Source organism: Hippocampus zosterae, chromosome 4, assembly GCF_025434085.1.
Source record: "Hippocampus zosterae strain Florida chromosome 4, ASM2543408v3, whole genome shotgun sequence".
Classification (NCBI taxonomy): Eukaryota; Metazoa; Chordata; class Actinopteri; order Syngnathiformes; family Syngnathidae; genus Hippocampus; species Hippocampus zosterae.
In genome coordinates, this window is record NC_067454.1 from 3741046 (window position 1) to 3760775 (window position 19730).

At 45.7% G+C, this 19730-nt stretch overlaps 1 protein-coding gene across 2 annotated transcripts in view; it reads left to right on the plus strand.

Moving 5' to 3' along the window:
• The window catches only part of ankrd11 (ankyrin repeat domain 11), a 95803-nt gene extending 77020 nt beyond the window's left edge, over nucleotides 1–18783 (plus strand). The window contains exons 5-14 of one of the 2 annotated variants that reach the window (XM_052062428.1): nucleotides 4433–4606; nucleotides 5136–5336; nucleotides 5445–5587; nucleotides 5795–5942; nucleotides 6035–10448; nucleotides 10918–13564; nucleotides 13684–13782; nucleotides 13893–14036; nucleotides 14135–14227; nucleotides 15091–18783. In XM_052062428.1, coding sequence (XP_051918388.1) covers nucleotides 4433–4606; nucleotides 5136–5336; nucleotides 5445–5587; nucleotides 5795–5942; nucleotides 6035–10448; nucleotides 10918–13564; nucleotides 13684–13782; nucleotides 13893–14036; nucleotides 14135–14227; nucleotides 15091–15276 — 8249 coding nt within the window. In that variant the 3' untranslated portion in view covers nucleotides 15277–18783. The remainder of the gene's footprint in view (nucleotides 1–4432; nucleotides 4607–5135; nucleotides 5337–5444; nucleotides 5588–5794; nucleotides 5943–6034; nucleotides 10449–10917; nucleotides 13565–13683; nucleotides 13783–13892; nucleotides 14037–14134; nucleotides 14228–15090) is intronic. The other variant, XM_052062429.1, reaches the window with a different exon arrangement.
• The last annotated feature ends 947 nt before the right edge of the window (nucleotides 18784–19730 follow it).

The window sequence follows — 19730 nt, forward strand, 5'->3', positions numbered from 1 at the left end:
GTCGGCCCCCCGACATTTTACCACATAAAATCTGGCCCACTTGGCAAAAAGTTTGGACACCCCTGCTTTAAGGCAAAGGATGCAGTTTGAAACATCATCTTGATTTTGATGGGTTGTCTTCGAGCAGCGCTGTCAAACTCATTTTTGTCATGGGTCACATTTTAGTTACCATTTCCCTTGGAGGGTCGTTATGACTGAAACCAAATTTAAAAAATAACGGTTTATTCAACTTTTTTTTAAGTTACTGAAATGTGGGGTTTGGTTCGAAGAAATTGCTTACAGTATAATATGTCTCTTATTTATGACATAGGAGAATTTTAAATTTTGGTAGAGATTTTAGAAGGCATCATGGAAGTTGACATGTTTGATTTGCTTCTGCGGGCCACATAAAATGATGTGGTGGGCCAGATGTGGCCCCCGGGCCTTGAGTTTGACACCTCTGTCTTAGAGAATCTCTCGGAGCTAGGTGGATATTTTTCGCTGAACGGAGAACGGGTTGAAGCGTTTTCTTTTTTTTTTATTTTCTTTTTTTGTGCAAGCAGTATTCCCCACCAAGTATATTTTTGTCAATTTCAGCTTTCAGTATATCCATTTTGTAGACTCTTTGCCCGACCTTTTCTAATTGTTGTCCTGCCATGTCACCGTCTGGCCCGTCTGACATAAATGTCAACTTTGATGTCACGGGCTTCAGCCATTACCAAGCCACATCTCATCGCTTGTTTCATTTGTGATTTGATATGAAACGAATTATGCATTGGCGATATAGTTCAGCCTGCTCAAAAATCCTGATTTGTTGTTCCCCACTTCCTGGGCATAGGGAGTCCAAATATATTAATTGCGCTTTGGGTCATTATCTTGCAGCATAATAATAAGGATCACAAGGTGACATCTTTGATGAAATTGGCAGAGCAAATATTTCTGAGCTGCTCGCCATCATTGCATTCTGCTATTGCTGTTGCGACTATGAACCTTCCGGAAACTCCTCAATTGGGGTGTTTGTATCCTGTTTCTCAGGTCATCAGCCCCTTCCAATGTTGCTAAACTGTCTTGCGTAGCCTGTGAGTGGGTTTTTTTTTTTTGGACAATGTGATTTACATTGTTCCACTCAGGTGCCTGTCACTTCCAAACATTTTTTCCTTTGTTACTCTTCTTCTTTTATCACCTGCTGTGATAAAACTGTAGTGTTACACACCGCGTGGCTAAATGTATACTTGTGTGCAGCATGACTCTCTTTTTCATTGCAAAGCATTGAAAAACAAAACATCCTGTTAGCCATTTCCTGTCTCTTCTGCCTCGACTTCCTGTTTTCACAGTTTGAGTTCCCCAAGCAATTGTCAAACCGTGAAGTGGCACGGTCAGACAGATGTGGTCAAGCTGGTTAAGGCGGTTCTCCGTGACAGAAAGTACGAGCCGAGCCAGTGTTTGTGCCGGCCTACACTTGAGTTTTGTCTCCCGTTTTGGAAGCTCACCTGTGTCATCCCTCGGGCTGAACAAGTTACGCAATTCAAATCGGCATCGCAATGTAGTAGGTGACAATTTTCATCTCACAATGAGGCGGGTGGGGGAAGGGATGGAAAATGTCGTTTTGGTTGGTTCGTAGATGTGTGTATTTTATTTACTGACTTATTTAGCGAGTGTCAAGATAAGTTAGGCTCTTGAATAGTAAAGTTTTACATTTTGTTTGCGTGAGAGCCACAGATTTGTTTGCATTATTACAATCTGACTTACGGCTAACTTTATTAGAAAGTATACACAGTATGCCTTTGAGTATTGCTATGTTACCTGTCTGCATGTTGCGACTGCATTTCTGTCTGCAAATTCGATGCATTGCTTGTTTGGATGGGCTGGCAGCCCAGAGACCCAACTATTTGTTGAGAAGAAGCCATTAAAAAGTCCATTTTCCAAAAGTTGTGATTTGCCGTATGTTAAACTTTTCTATAGGAATCGTATTTGAATAGCATTCAGTTTAACACTTCCTTCACCGCGGCGTCTTAATTGGCTTCCTTCGATGTATAGGGATATAAGAAGAATAAACGGGATTATTCATCGGCGTTTGGAAAAGGACAAGCTCTTCAAATGGCGTCGGGTTACTGTATAAAAAGACTGATTATGTAATTCTCGTTAAATGAGAATCCGATGTGCTATTCTGAATCCGATGTGCTATTCTATCCCAGCTCCATTTGGATTTGTACAACAGCGATTCAAGTCGTCAGATTTACAGACTGGTAGTTGCAGCTTTCATCCCGGTGCCTCAAAGCGTTTTTAAGATATGATTGCCTCTGTTTTTGTGCATTCAAGTAATTTCAGCGGCTTTCGGGCTAGCAGTCTTGTAAACACACTCCGAAAGCGCTAGCGTAGCACTTTCTCTGTCCTGCTGCTCCCAAAACATGTTTTGACTGCTTCTGTGGTTCCCCCCGTTCAAGTCTTGGCAGAAGGAATGTGTCTAAATGGGCGACTGCTTTGGAGAGCATTTGAGGGTTTATCAAAGAGAGGGGTGGGAGTGCGTGAGCTGAAAGCGTTCACAGATGTCCCGAAAGGTTCGGCAAATTTTAACTCGTGACAAACGTATGTCCCATTTCATAAAAGTAAAAGCAAAAGTTGACTTTTTGAGGTGTGATTGCTGACAGTAGCCTACCCCCCCTCCCCCTTCAGTGTTCTTGGCCACGGGCAGTATTGTGTTGTAACAAGAAAAATAAGAGGAGAATCAGGCTCAGACAAGTCCACTGGTGCCTTAGCAGATCCCCGTTTGATTCTGAAAATGTTTCTGGCTCTGTCTGGATCTTAATTCTGTTTGTAATGTTTTGTATGCTCAAAGATCGGATGTCACGGTCATGATGTGTAGCTGGAGTCCTATCCAAGGGTCATGGGATGGTATGTTGCTGCCGAAAATAATTGCTGGGTGTGCCTTTGTCGAGCAGCTGCTTTTGTCGCGTAGCAGGGGTCTCCATTCAGACTGGCAGGCACGAAGGCCGGCAGGCATGTGGTGACCTTGGCAAGGCTGTGTCGAATTGAGTGTACACCATCTATATTTCGTAATAACTGTGGTTCTGCCAAGTCACACCCTCTTCCTGACTTCTACTGATTGGCTCGGAAACGTAAACATGCCGACGGATGCCCTGTTGAGGCCGTCCGTCCTTTTAAAGGGGCAGATGGGATATGAACACCTTTCTGCAACCACTCTTTGTCACTTCAAAACAAAAAGGTAACGTGGGATTATGTCATTCGAATTTTAGAGAGAGCCAGAGAGCCAGACCTATTGGCACAACCGTCTGACACACACGGTAGTATTTTGCCATACAGATGGAAAATAATACCAAAACACTGCTGAGAAATCATTTAGATGGCCGTGATTTGGTGCTGGCAAAGTAAGATGGCCGTCGGTGGCTTCAGTTCTCCTGATGTCAATCAAGTAAGCGGCATTGAGGTGCACGGTTGATTTTTGGGGAAAATCAAAACATTTTAAATGCACCTTATGATGTGACAATTACGGTCTATGACAACCAAAATATTTTTTTTTCCTCAATGAATGCATGACCCCACCAAATTTACTTGATTGCCAAGAAAGTTATAGCAAGTTCATGAAGTTAGTTTTATAACTTATTAACTTATATTATAGTTTTATGCTAACTAAGCTAAAAGCTATGATGGCCAGTCCCTCCCACCCCCTCCAGCCCGCCCTGACAGCACTTGGTAGCTCCTTCAGCCAGAGACTGTTACACCCGCGCTGCAAGAAGGAGAGATACCGACGCTCGTTCCTACCGACTGCTGTCAGGCTGATGAATAAAAAATAACAATCATAATAATAATAATAATTCAATGATGTGAAGGAAAATCGTAAATAGCACTGCGATTTATCCATTTTGTGTTCATATTGCATTTAATTGAAAGATGTTTGTTGTTTTTTTTTTCTCTTTCTTCTTTCTACATACATTCTTGCTGCTGGAGGCTGTAAATTTCCCCAGTGTGGGACGAATAAAGGATATCTTATCTTATCTTATAAACAATTCACATGTCATTTGTACCTCTACCACCACCAGCTGCCCACCTCAGACCAACAACTTTTCAGTATTTTTTTACTTTTCCATCTGTAGTCTCATTAATGAAACACACACACACTGCAGCCTTCAGTATATCGCCATCACCCGGGCAACCTTCATCTTTGGCAGCACCCGAATTTATGTATCTGTCTGACAGATCTGTCTTTGTCTTCAGAGTCACATCCTCCTCTTGTTCTTTTATTTCTTTTGCAGAGCCTTAACGACTACACTCAGAAAGACAGAATGACTCATTCGCAACAATAATGCTGTCTCAAATTTTGGCAAAGTTTAATCAGTAAACCATTTCATACTCACTTCTGCCCGTTCCTGTGTGTCCTTATTAGCCCCTAAAATTAAATGTACTTTTTTTTTTCTTCCCACCACCACCACCACAGAGAAACCAGGTCCAGAGCGGAAGCGCATTAAAAAGGAGCCCACAAACACCCGGAAGGCAGGCTTGCCGTTTGGAATGGGGATGCCGGGCATCCGGGCGGGGTACCCTCTCTCCGAGCGGCAGCAGGTGGCCCTGCTCATGCAAATGACTGCTGAGGAGTCCGTAAACAGTCCAGGTGCGTGCTTATCATGGAGACCACGTCTTATGTTGCACACTGGGGAAGAGGATTAAGGAGGTATTGGCAAATGCCGTTTTACAGAATAGCAGTGACACTATACATCGTTACAGAGAATTGTAGGTAGGCCAATGAGAGTTCTTTATTCCTCCTTATCCGTGTATTAGTTACATAAACAGAATCAACAGCGTCTGATTTCTATACTTAGTAGCATATTTGTTTGTAAATCAAACACTCTTCCTTCAAATACCGTTTGAAAAGGAAATATATATTCTTGGACCCGAGGCATGCACGTGACCGTTTTAACTATCATTTGGCTGAAATAGCGAGCAAACTCAGGAAGCAAAGCCACTGGCCCGATCTTCTAAATGTTGGGAAATACTGGTTAGCGCAAATGCATCAAATTCCTCTGCCAATTCTTAGTGTGATGATGCCACCCTGTGGCCAAAAAGCGAACAACAGTGCTGCACTTAATGGATCTGTTTAATGTATCGAATGTAATAATTTGGTCTTTTTTTTCTGTTAACAGACACAACACCAAAGCACCAGTCACAGTCCAGTCTAGGTCAGAAGGGAACGCCAAACTCTGCATCTAAAACCAAAGATAAAGTAAATAAAAGAAATGAGCGAGGAGAGACTCGGCTGCACAGGGCAGCGATTCGTGGCGAGGTACGCCGCATTAAGGAACTCATCAGCGAGGGAGCCGATGTGAATGTAAAAGACTTTGCAGGTGAGAGACCGACTTTATAGTCTTTGGCTTTTATGCTATTGTAATCTACCGCTGTAAAGCAAGTGACTTTTTGGCGCAGGTACAAATATTTGTTCTCATTGTACTTAGGCTGGACTGCATTGCATGAGGCTTGCAACAGGGGGTATTACGATGTGGCCAAGCAGCTGCTGGCAGCCGGAGCGGAGGTCAACACCAAGGGTTTGGATGACGACACCCCTCTCCATGATGCATCCAATAATGGACATTTTAAGGTTACTTTGGGGTTTTTTCTTATTTTTTTTAATACAACTCAGTTCAAGATTTGGGTAAAGCTCAATAAGATATGTTGTTTTGGATGTCTTCAGCACCAAACTTGTATTATCATATGAAACGTTTCACACCATAAATCATCAGGGAAAAAAAGTTATTGCGTTTTTTTTTTTTTTCAAACCTTCACCTAATTCTGCCATTTATTTCAGGTGGTTAAGCTTCTTTTACGGTATGGGGGCGACCCACGACAAAGTAACCGAAGAGGTGAAACGCCTTTGAATGTTGCCAACTCTCCAACTATGCTGAATTTATTGCTGGGGAAAGGCACATACACCTCAAGTGAAGAAAGTTCCTCAGGTGTGTAGTTCAATACGAATGCTGATGAAGTGCTTTGTGATCTAATTATTTTTTTTTAACTTTGCCATTGGTTTTTTTTTCCCTCCACACAGAATCTTCAGAGGAGGAGGATGTTCCCTCGTGCGCCCCTTCCAGCTCTGTCGACGGCAATAACACAGACTCTGAGTTTGAGAAGGGCTTGAAGTTAAAAGGGAAAGCATTGGACCCTCCTAAATCTGCGGTCACCCCCGTCAAAGACGAGTATGAATTTGACGAAGATGACGAGGAGGAGCGAGTGCCCCCCGTGGATGATAAGCACCTCTTGAAAAAAGACTTCCGTAAGGACACGGTTAGCAAGGCCAACAGTTTCATCTCCATACCCAAGATGGAGGTCAAAACCTATTCCAAAAGCAACTCGCTGACACCAAAGAAAGCCGTCCGACGGATCATCTCGGACAGTAACAGTTCAGATGAGGACGACAGAACGCTCTGTTTCACGCCGGCGCCGACGCCGCGACAACAGGCCCTTCAAACAAACGCCAAGACAAGAGACTCTGGAAATCTGAGTTCCAAACAACTGAAAGACAAGAATAAAGTCAAAAAGAAGAGGAAGAAGGAGAGTAAAAACAACGTTGGCAAAGAAGTCCGGTTCGGGAAAGTCAACGACAAATTCTGTACGTCCGATTCTGATTGCGGCGACCTGGAGAGCGAAGACGATAAAGGTTCCAACAGCATGAAGGATTCTTCAATGCTTGTGAAAGAATCCTCCGGCTTCAATATGTCCTCCTCCTCGCATGTCAACTCTCAGAAACAAGCGCCGTCACTAGCGGAGCAACACCCGAAGCAGTGGAGGACCGATGGCTGGAAGACGGTGTCGTCTCCCACGTGGTCGGATGTAAGCTCTCTGTCTGACTCGGTGAGAACCAGGCTGTCCAGTGAGTCGGACTACTCCTCTTCCGAGTCCAGTATTGAATCGATAAAACAAGTGAAGCGGAAAGGAGCAGACAACAAAAAGAAGAACAACAATGTCCACAATAACACGATGGACAAGAAAAACTCTGACATCTACAAAAATGCCACCGCTGACAGTACAGCCTCCAAAACGGACGGGGACGGTAAAGTGCTCAAGAAGCATAAGGTGAAGCACAAGCACAAAAGCAAAGAAAAGGAGAAGGCCCCCAGCCTCGTGCTTAATCAAGACATGAACGAAAAATTCGTCAAAAGCTATTCGTTTGATTTTGACGATTCGAGGCAAAAGTCTGTCGCCGCGGAGTCGGAATCGCCGGCCGAAAGCAAGATCAAGCTATCGAAACATGAGAAAGACCATTCCAAAAAGGAAGAAAGGCTCTCCAAAAGCAAGTCTGAAGAAAAGGACTGGTCGTCGGGCAAGGACTCGCATAGAACGGCGGAAAAGGAGAAAAATAAGAAAACTAAGGACTCGGTCAAGGACAAAGCAAATAAGGACGAGCGAGAGAAGCCCCTGAAATCGGACAAGGAGAGAATCGTCAAGGACAAAGCCAAGGAGGAGAAACAGAAAAACCATAAAGAGGAAAAGAAGAAAAAGTCAAAGGAGAAATCCCGGCCCGATAGGAAAAATGAGCCAAAAGAGGAAAAGCATCTCAAGGTTGACAAGGAGAAAAGCACCAAGGAGGAGAAATGTAAAAAGGACAAAGTTCTCAAGGACGAGTCCGAGTATGAAAGCTACGACGTCAACAACCGTTTCCTCAACCTGGATGACGCAAAGCTCAGCGCCTCGGATGACCATCATGACCGATGGGGCTCAGAGATGTCCTCGGACTCCTCCCTCTATGGAGATGACAGCTGGGATGTCCCCGTCAAAGAGTATAAAGAGTACAAAGCCAATCATTCGGTGAAACTCATCGTTGAGACCGTCAAGGAAGAGACGAGGAGAAAAGAAAAAGTGAAAGACAAGAAATCGGATCATAGCGAGAAAAGACCGGAGAAGGAGGCCACGTCCAAAAAGAAAGACAAAGACTGTTCGGAAAAGACCAACGAGAAGAAAAAAGATTGGTCGGAGAAACAAAAAATGAACTCGGGTCACTCTGCTGAAAAGGAGAAGAAGCGGAAAGAATCCACAGAAACGGGTAAAGACAAAAAAGACAGAGATTCCCTGGACAACGGCCGAGAACGCAAAGATTCGTACGACTTTGTGAAGGAGAGAAAAGACGGCAAAATCAAGCAAGAGTCCATTCGGGAAGACTACAGCAATGACTCGTTCTTCAAAGAAATGGACGCCGTCAGCAAGTCGTGCGACATCCGCGAGAGAAACCATTCCGGTAAGGAGAAAGAAAAGAAGTTTGAGGCAATGGAAAAACGAGAGAAAACAAAAGCAGAGAAGCACAAGGAGAAAATAAAAGACCGAGGTGCGGACCAGGAGAAGGACAAGAGCGACAAATTCTCCGGCGAAAAAACGGCCAAGGAAAAGGACGTTGATCGCGCGGCGGCCAAAGACAAGAAGGAGGGCCTGAAAGACAAACACAAAGAGTCTCACGGCAAGGACAAAGATCGAAAGATGTCATCGGAGCAGAGCAAGGACAAGAAGGAAAAGGCCTCCCAAGACAAACACGCCGATAGAGAAAAGGATTTCTTTGACGTGAAAAAAGAGGAAAGAAAGCCGGAGAAAATCCGAGAGAAGACGTGGTACAAAATAGCAGACATTTTCACGGACGAAAGTGACGACGAGGAGGACGCCTACAACGGCGCTCACGTTTCCGACTCGATCAGAAAAGATTCAACACCCGATCAAGATGATCTGGATCACTTTCCATCGGACAAAGTCAGGAAAATGTCGTCGGAGACCAAACACGGCGCCGAGAAGGCCAAAGAGAAAGACCATAAGGAGAAGAAGAAAGAAAAGACCACCTTTGACACCGGCAAGGAGCGCAAGGGCTCCCTCGAGAAACACAACAAAGACAAGAAAGAATCCGCCGACGTCAAACATAAGGAAAGAAAAGACCGAATGTCGGCCGACTCCAACCAAGAGAAGAAAAATAAGCAGAAGCTCTTGGACAAAAGGGACAACAGTGAGGATAAAACAAAAAACAAATACAAAGACAAGACGGACAATCCCAAGGAGAGGAAGCCATCGAAGGGCAGCGGTGAAAATGAAAAGTCCCTCCTGGAAAAATTGGAAGAAGAAGCTATGAATGACTACAAGGACGACTCCAATGACAAGAACAGCGATATTTCGTCCGACAGTTTCACGGACAGGGGCCACGAGCCGATCCTGGCGAGTTACTACGATTCCATCGGACTCGCCGATATGGCCGAGGACAGGAGGGACTCCCTTTCTATCTCCACACCCCAGGACAAGTTCAGAGAGAAAGAAAGACATCGGCATTCCTCCTCCTCCTCGTCCAAGAAAAGCCACGACAAAGATAAAGACAAAGTCAGGAAGGACAAACGCGACAAAACGGAAGAAATCCGAGACATGTACAGTCGGCGGGAAAGCTTGCCTTTCGAGAAAGAGCCCATGCCTCTCGAGGCGGATCCTTACACGTTCCCGTACGGCGGGAAAGGAGATGGCGAAGACGATTTTGAGAAGACGTTAGAATTTGAAAAAGAGATGTCCAAAAAAGACAAGGCGACTGCTGTCATCGGTGACCGGATGAAGGACAAAAAGAAAAAGGAAAAACATAAAGACAAAATCAAGGAGGACCGCAACAAGCACATCGATGGATTTGGTTCGTCGAAGCATTCCAAAGAAGACGTCAAGTCGGGATTAAAGGAGAGCCCTCAGGTCACCGTTTTGAAAGACAGATCAAAAGAAGACAGCCCTAAATTTGACCTGAAAAAAGACAGAAATCGGGATCTATCGGAGAAAGACAACAGATTAGACCACGCCAAGTCGAAAACTAAAGATGAAAACGAAAAGCTCAATCTGGCCAAAGACACCGGACGGAAAGATAACCGGCCGCGGGAAAAACTCCTGGTCGATGGCGATTATCAAATGACGAGCTTCGGTCAGATGCTGAGTCTGAAAGATCAAGAAATCGAAGAGCGCCACAAAAGGCATAAAGAGAGGATGAAACAGATGGAGAAGCTGAGACCCAAGTCGGGAGACCCCAAACTTAAGGACAAAGCCAAGTCCGCCGAAGAAGTCAGGAAGAACCGCGGTGAGCTCTCCTCAAAGAAGTCATGCAGCTTGGAGTCCGGTCTCAAGGAGAAGAAGCTGAAGGACGTTGGCCTACCAGCTCAAATGGTGTCCCCGAGTCGGAAGTTCCAAGCGCCTACAGACAGCCACAACTCAAAAGACTGGCTGCCCGGCCATCAAATGAAAGAGAACCTCCCGGCTTCTCCCAGGTCGGAACACAACAGGCCGACCGGAGTGCCCACGCCAACATCCGTCATCTCTTGCCCCAGTTACGAGGAGGTCATGCAGACTCCGCGGACTCCGTCTTGCAGTGCAGAAGATTACCCGGATATTATGATTGATGGGCTGGATTGCCAGAACTCCTCCGCCATGACCATGTCTATGAATGCGTGTTCACCGTCCTTCTTTGAAAGGTATTTTCTCATTTGATTTTGTCGTTTTTTTTAAAAATATGTTTGTACCAGGCGGCCCGGTAGTCCAGTGGTTAGCACGTCGGCTTCACAGTGCAGAGGTACCGGGTTCGATTCCAGCTCCGGCCTCCCTGTGTGGAGTTTGCATGTTCTCCCCGGGCCTGTGTGGGTTTTCTCCGGGTGCTCCGGTTTCCTCCCACATTCCAAAAATATGCATAGCAGGCTGATTGAACACTCTAAATTGTCCCTAGGTGTGAGTGTGAGCGTGGATGGTTGTTCGTCTCTGTGTGCCCTGCGATTGGCTGGCAACTGATTCAGGGTGTCCCCCGCCTACTGCCCGGAGACAGCTGGGATAGGCTCCAGCAACCCCCGCGACCCTAGTGAGGATCAAGCGGTTAGGAAGATGAATGAATGAATGAATGTTTGTACCATTGACTCTTTTCTAATGTTCTGTCTTTCTTTTGCCCACCAGCAGGTACTCCCAAAGTTTTCAGGAAGGCACATGCCCCACCCCAGCAAAGAACCTCCAGCTGCCACTCATCAGCCGTTCTGCCTCCTCGGATGTACGCAGGCCTCTGGAAGAAGAGTTCAAAATTGAGGCCGACAAGTTCCTCCGACAGCATAGCGATCCGTCCGCTGAATTTGATCCGACTACCGGTTCACAAATTCTAGAAGAGAAATCGGCCTCTGCGGATAGACTCGAGAGCTTGCCCTCGCCCTACTTCTCTCCCATTAGGTTGTTGTCTCCCCGACAGGAACCGAGTCATCCCGCACCAGATCTGGCAACGCCGACGCTCCCTTGCACGGAGACCAGTGAGCATCTTTCCGATGGTGTTTACAGCGGTTACTTGCCGAAGCCATCTACACCCGTTCACAGGCCAGATCCGCTGGAGCCCTGCTTTGACATCGCTGCACCGCCGACGCCGGCTCCTGCGGCACTGCCCCCGCTTGACATTGACGACATCTCGGAACCTCACCACAGCGAGCCCAACCTCGTCCTCTCGGATCTCCCCTCAGTCATAGAAGAAAGGGATGAAGAAGAGGACGATGAAGGCGAAGACCTCGATTTAGATGACAGGAGAGATGATGATCATTGTGCGGCGCATGAGACGCGGCAAACGCAGGAACCGCCCTCCTTCCCCGCTCAAGTTGAGGAACCTTTGAGAAAGAGCTGGCACGTTGAGTCGCCAGATCGACAAGATCCAGAGGTTGAGCATTTCACTCCGCCGCATCCCGAACCCAACCATGGGGAAAACTGTTACGATCACAGCATGAGTTGGAACCACGAAGTGGACCTCAAATCTCCCCATCGGACATACGGGGAGATCGAAGCCGCCGTCTCCAAAATAACCAGTCCTTATTCTCATTCAGAAGGTGATCTGCAGCACTTGTCCGGACACCCATCTGTAACTCCTCCATACGCCACCTGGAATAGGTGGCACAAGGAAGAAGACCCTGAGGATTTTGATGAGCAGAAGGAGGCTGTGGCCGATATTCCTTCTCTGGAGAGACCTGATACAGCTCTGGATGAGGAGCCCAGTTATTTAAATACTTCGTCATCATCCACGAGACTCGAGTCGTTTTTCCAGGACTGCAACAGATCAAATATTGAGGTCACTCACCAGATGGACACGGAGACCGCGTGTGAGGAGCCAGGCAGCAGGCAGAGCACGCATACCTTCTGTCCTACCACCGACGGGCATCTCACTTCAGCTGTTGCTCCCGAGCCAGTTGTTCCTTGGGCAGATCCGTTCTCTACTGATGCGGATGAGCTGGATGACCTTGGACCGTTCTCCTTGCCTGACCTCCCGCTCCCGGAAAAGCCAGAAGAAGCTGAGCATCGAGACTCTGATTTTGTTGACCTGAACAAGTCTCACATCAGACACACAATGATGGATGTTGATGACCCGGACTTGATGCAGGTAGACCTTTCAGGTCATGTGGAGACTCCATGCTCTGCTCAAGACCAAAGGCTGGGGGAACCCACTGGGCAAGATTTAGTTGTCCCATCATCGCATAACACCTTTCAGCAGGAGTTGGACCCCGAGCCTCAGAGTGTTCCGGTCAATAGCCCTCTGGCTTTCACGCAACATAGCATCATGTTGGAAAGTAAAATGCCATACGGAGCGCCGGATGAGTCCGATCCTCATATGTTGTGTTCGCCGGTGAAATCCGACAGCAGCCAACTCCATCACATCCAGATTCAACCCCTGCCCGAGTCTTTGCAGTTGCCCCAAGACGACACCGTGTCCGTTGATAAGTCAGAGGCCAGACAGGAGAACATCTCCGAGCCCCTCACTGAACCTTCCTCACCCGATCCTGGTCCCCATCTCCCAGTGGCTGTTACCCCTCCCAGTTCAATGGAACATTCAGACACTCAAGAAACAACACAAAAGCCAGCGCAGGTACCCCAGAGCACAGTGTCTACGGATATTCCCAAAAAGGTGGAAGAGATCCCTCAGAGGATGACACGCAACCGGGCAAAGAATCATCTTTCTGCTGCGGTTTCCTGTCCAACCATAACTTCAACAACTTCCCTGTCTGTGACCATTAGTCCAGTAGTGACCATTAACGCGATCCCTACGAGAACGCCAACTCCCAATTCGGTCTTGGCCTTTTCATCTCTGAAGAAAGACAAAGACTCGTTGCTTGGCATTTCATCGACCGCATCCAATTCCACTCTGACACTCTCCGTACCAACTTCTTTGACCACCTCGCCTACAGTGGTCCTGAGCAAAACCAGCAAAGGCCGTCCACTACCCGTAGAGGAAGACGATTCTCAAACCCAGCACCCGCGGAAACGGAAGTTTCCCCGTTCGACTGGGCAGCAGGTGCAAGTACAGCTGGTGAACACGGCCATGCAACAGACGCGGGAAATGATTCAGCAGACGCTGGCCGTCGTCGTCAACGCCATAAAGTTGGATGACATCGAGCCTTACCACAGCGATCGCTCCAACCCGTATTTTGAGTATCTGCAGATCAGGAAGAAAATTGAGGAAAAGAGGAAAATACTGTGCTACATCACCCCGCAAGCTCCGCAATGCTACGCCGAGTATGTAACCTACACCGGCTCATATCTGTTGGATGGGAAGCCTCTCAGCAAGCTTCATATCCCGGTGGTAAGTTTCGATCGATTTGTCTTCCGAATGGCAGCATTGCGATAGTTTCGGTCTCCTTTGGCAACATTGTCAGAAAAGTTTCAATGGGTGTATCTTGCTGTGAATCTGTCATTGAACAGATTGCCCCGCCGCCATCATTGTCAGAGCCTTTGAAAGAGCTCTTCAGACAACAGGAGGCGGTAAGAGGAAAGCTCCGGTTGCAGCACAGCATAGAACGGGTAAGGGAAACGCTCTCCGCATCCAAGTCATGATGACTTGAACTGTGAAAGAAATGCAACTGACTTCAGCTTCCTGGATTGTTTTTCTCAATCTTGTTTTATGTTACCAGGAGAAACTCATCGTCTCGTGCGAGCAAGAAGTGTTGCGAGTCCACTGCAGAGCTGCAAGGACCATAGCCAATCAGGCGGTGCCGTTTAGTGCCTGCACGATGCTTTTGGACTCCGAAGTATACAATATGCCATCAGAGAGCCAGGTAGGAATTGTATTCGTACATACGTGTACTAACGGAAGGTGATGATAAGATGATTTTGTTTTATTTCTTCTTGTTTATAACTTGGCACGTTTTCTCAGGGTGATGAGAATAAATCGGTGAGAGATCGCTTCAACGCACGACAGTTCATCTCCTGGATTCAGGATGTGGATGATAAATACGACCGTATGAAGGTAAAACTCCCGTGATAGGATGTTACACTGTTACTACCGTAACTTAGCTTATGCATCTTTTGAAGTAAGAGCAGCGAAAGTACAGCTAACTCTTGTTTATTGCCACTCACAAGTTGGGAGTTTGATGTAAAACTAAACATAGGACAAAGAATTAACATTATGTTTATGAACCAAACCATCGAACTTTCATTCATTCATTCATTCATCTTCCGAGCCGCTTGATCCTCACTAGGGTCGCGGGGGGTGCTGGAGCCTATCCCAGCTGTCTTCGGGCAGTAGGCGGGGGACACCCTGAATCGGTTGCCAGCCAATCGCAGGGCACACAGAAACGAACAATCATTCGCACTCACACTCACACTCACACCTAGGGACAATTTAGAGTGTCCAATCAGCCTGCCACGCATGTTTTTGGAATGTGGGAGGAAACCGGAGCACCCGGAGAAAACCCACGCAGGCCCGGGGAGAACATGCAAACTCCACACAAGGAGGCCGGAGCTGGAATCGAACCCGGTAGCTCTGCACTGTGAAGCCGACGTGCTAACCACTGGACTACAGGGCCGCCTACACCATCGAACTTCATTTCACAAAAGTCCACTTGCTGCCCCCTGGTGGTCAACGCACACCCTCAGAAGGCGTGCACACTCGAAGGGAGCAGCACAATGTCCACTGAAATGATACAAAAAAGTATTTCAATCTTTACATTCCATTTAATTGGTACTTCTTACGATATAGTACAACACTGTAAATCCACCCCCCCCCCCCCCCCGCCCACACACACACACACGTTACAATATTTTTGGGAGGGGCTGGGTACCACATCATTGCAAGCGGTGTCGTTCATGCACTCTGTGTCTCTGCCGCAGACATGTCTGTTGATGCGGCAACAGCACGAGGCGGCAGCCCTCAACGCAGTACAAAGGATGGAATGGCAGTTGAAGGTCCAGGAATTGGATCCCGCCGGACACAAGTCCCTGTGTGTCAACGAAGTGCCGTCCTTCTACGTTCCAATGGTTGATGTCAACGACGACTTTGTCCTGCTGCCGGCGTGACACCTCCTTGGCGCAGCGATAAAGAGTTAACTTTATCCGAATCCCTTCTTCTCAGAGAGAATTTGTTGAACAGAAACAAATGGAAAGGGCTAGCAAATTGGGGAAGGGCCTTCAGACAAGGAAAACGGCAAAAGAACAGTGGAAGAGTGCAGATTTAAAAGAAAAAAAACATGCTCTTGGTTCCCTTCCTTGAAGAAGGAAACTTGTTTTTAACTGGGGGGAAAGAAAATACTCAACTTGCACTTTCATTCTCAAAAGTTTTTACTCCTTTTGTGGTCAGAGCATGAATAGCAGAAACCGTTTTTGCTTTGCGGCGCTGGCCCACAACTCCCTTCTGCTTGGCGCTGGCGAGACCGGGGGCGGGCGGGCGGGGGGGACAGAGATATATTTTCTGCATTCAATTTTTTGGGGGGGCTTTGCTTCACAAGACCTATCACTGGGGAGACGTGTCAAAAGAGGAGCTCTCCCAACAACAGCGTGTGGTGCCTGTGTACCATAAGAGGAGCTGAAAAGGATCCTCTCCTGTTGGGGCCAGGAGCACAAGTCGGTGCTTCCCCAGAGGATGTCAACAACAAAACCTTGGTGCATCTTGTGGATCTGCTGAGAATCCACGACGAGATGACTGCAAGTGACTGACCAGGAATCTCGATGCAGGTGCTGGTGGATTTGGGCTGTACGCGTTGTCGAATCGGAGACGGCAAATGGATACAAGTGTGTGTGTGTGTGTGTGTGTGTGTGTATGTGTGGGTGTGTGCTCGCGCGCAAGTCTGGGAGGAAGAAACTGCCTCTCAACCATGCAGGACAGACGACAAGGAGCGCAGTGGGGTCCCCTGAGGTCAGACCGGAGGGTTCTCAACCAGCCCACTTGCTCCACAAAAGGCATCCGAGCACCCTGGACTGCAAAAGCACCACAAGGACAACACGAAAAAAAAAAAAACAAACATAAACGAATGTTGACATTCAAAGAGACTATCGAGAAATTGTCGTTTGTCAGGCGGGGAGAAATATTGTTTTTTTTTTTTTTTTTGTGTATTTCTTTACTTGGGCATTTCATTGTTTCTGAGGAAGTGACTTGAAACACTACAGAGCCAATATTAGTTTAATGGAGAGAAAAAAAAACAAAAAACAAACAAAAGCAAACTGAAAAAAAAGTTGTATTCCGTAAATGATGTACAGTTTTTATATTCGTTAACCAATGTATTCTTGCTGCCTTCTAGATAATTTATTTTGCCACACATTACTGCACAGTTGTAAATAACCTATGTACTGTAATATCACTCAAGTAAGTGTAAAGAAAAACAAAAGAAATAAAAAAGTATCTTTTTATGTACAGTTCACTTTTGGGCAGCACTTTCCCTCCCTCATATCTGTGGGCCAAATATGTACTCAATTCTGTCAGTATTGGAAAGGCAAAGTTGTATAGTCCTACCCCCCCCCCCCGTCACCATCACCCGGAACGACATCACTGTCACTTACAAAATGGCCGACAGACACCACTTCTGGATTGAACGCCCCCCCACTCCCACCCCCCTTTCCCCAAAAGGCCAACCAACACATTTCCACACATGTAGCAGACTAGACGAGGATTTATTTAACAAATAGAGGAATATTACTCACTGCTTTACTACACAATTATATCGGAGAAATCTCAAACCAAGAAAATGCCTTTTCCGGTGAAAACTAATGTACTCATTGTTGGGCAAAGTCACAGCTATTTATTTGTTTGAATGAAAGCATTCGTGATGTCGTTCATGGACTCAACCATTGTGGTTATATTTGATGTTTTACGGTTTTTTTTGTTGTTGTTTTGTTTTTCCGTTCAAAAATTGGCTTGGAATATTTTCTCCTCATCCAATCGTGTTGTCAAAAAAAAAAAACGCCAGGGTCATCATATTCTGTTCACGTGTCTCAAATAAGAGTGAGTTTGGAGAGTTGAGAGGTTTCATTCCACGCTGACCTTTTTCACTTTCTGTCTGACTCATGGTGCGCATTACTACTTAGCCTTATACATTGCAATGCTGACCCACTGGATGGAACCGGTGAGGTCGAACACTAAGTACTTTTGACTATGTACGGGACGGGGCTTTGAAATTGTTGGATGCTCGCGAATCTGTTTCATATTGACAGAAATTCATTCGGTGATTGGATCCCCTTTCTGAAATCAGTACAATTAAGATTTCTTCTCGTAGAACTGATAACGCTTTTGTCTCCAGTCGCAGGTTTGATCAATTATTGACACAATTTGGCGACCTTTTTCTTCCAGAAAACTCTCAAATGGAATCATGCAGAAATCTTTGCCATCTTTTATTGTTCAAAATGTGATGTTCCGTTCCCGGATACTCTCATTTAATGCCATTGACGACTATAGACGTCAAAGATCCATTTTTAACTGGGCTGGCAGTGAATGATTTCAAAGGCCGTCTGCATACTGTCAGTCAAAGTCATTGCTGTGTTTAGGATGTGTCATCGATTACGCTGTGCAGACAAGTGGCTGGAAGTATAGTTACACCCCTCCAGGTTGGTACACGTTAACGTTTATATTTTACCCCTTCTCTCCCCCCATCTTGGTTTGTGTTGGTTTCTTCCAAAATTAGGTTGTGTTTCGGTCACGGAATTATTGTGTGTCTTTTTAACTCTTGATACCGTTCTGTATCTCCGAGGTGTTTTTGTTTTTCTCACACCATTGGCATGTCAATCACATTGCTTATGAAGCAGAATGTAAACCCATTACCGTGTTTGTCCGCCGACACCCTCACTTATTGTTTACAAGACATCCTCTGTGTTTTGCTTTCGTCCGTCAGCCTTTGTTTGTACTTGTGCAATCGATCACTGATTTGAACGACAAAGGCTTGAAATGGTGATGGTTGCCACAGTTGCACACTGTGCAAATCATTGGAAACGTTTTGGGTTTGTTTATTTTTTTTTTCTCCCAGAACCCACCCCCCACCCGCATGTCCGTTACACAGAGCAATAGGTTGATTTTTCCAAGTGTGAATAGTCAGCCATACCGAGTGATTCCCGCATCCAACGAGTGCTCGCACATCAGTGGTCGGATGCACAGTCGAGCACTTGGCCGGGGTGATGCAGATGCTAAGCCTGACACCACCTCAGTCAGCAACATATTACCTCTACAATCCTCACATTCACTCATAATTTAGATTTGTTGTGGTTTTCTTACTGGATTTAGATATACATAATTGCTATTTTTTCATTTGATCACGATTTCAAGCCTTTTTTTTCCCTCTCTGTCATTTTTTTTATTCAAACCCAGACTGTAGCTGTTTGTTCCTTTTTTTTTTTTTAAGAATGGACAATGACTAACACAAAGCATGGAGAACTACTCTTAAAATGGTGAGAAATAACCTATTTATTATCTTTTTTTTTTTTCCTGGCACCTGTGGTATGTTTTGGTTTAAGTTGGTCTCCGCTGTGTAAATTTTCCTCCTTGTAATGCGTGAAAGAGACATTCTGTAAATAGTTGTGTAAATAAAACCTCCCAGGACGTTTTGCACCCTCTTCTTTGTACTAGTCTGAAAAGTTGTGTAGAATGTGGGCTTCAAACGGAAATGAGCAGAGTACGCTCGCTGCAGGTGGATCTGATGTAACTTTTTTTTTTTTGTACAATGTAGTTCGTGTACATATTGTTGGAGCAGCTAATGGGGGCGGGGGTGGGCAAATTTGAGGGCTTGTTGATTGCTATCGTCAGTGCTGTAATAGAAATCCAGTACTTTCACCTTTTAGCTGTTTTTGAGTTCCTGAAAAAAGAAAAAAAAAATAGAAAAGAAAAAAATAATGTGAGAACCTGAAATGATGGGTGGGTGTAAGACTAAAACTGAAAAGTTAAAAATTCAAAATTATTTTCTACAGTTGCATGTACAGAGAGCGCGAGAACTGCTGTTGTTCTTCAGAGATTATGTTCGTTAATAAAATTTTGAAATATTAAAACCATGGCCCTTTGTTTTGTGTTTGCCGTGAGGAAAATTTTCCAATCTTTAATCTTAATAGATGGATTTTAAACTCATGCAAGACCATGTAGAAGTAAAGACGTACTGATTATGGAAAGAAACTACTAGCTTTAAAGTCCGTGTGAGTCAAGCCATACGATTAAAATAGCAGTTCTGACATAACGGACGACTTTAGTTTTGTTGTAATCTAATAGCCTCAAAGAAATCACCCAGCCAGGTCACTGGCTAATTTAGTTGTTTGCCCTCATCGGGACCATTCTAAAATTATTAGCAAATGGAGAACTGATGACTGATTAAACAACAACAGTATATTTCATGTTATTATATTTCAAAGATAGTAGCCTCTTTAAAGCACGTGCTCTTTCGCCTTGTGACTGGACCGCCAACTTTCAGATTCATATTTCTCTTGCAGCAAGTGACTTGAAGGTTGTTCATCTGGAATATGAATGCCAAATTGGACTGAGAATGTCTTAATCATTGTCACAAAAC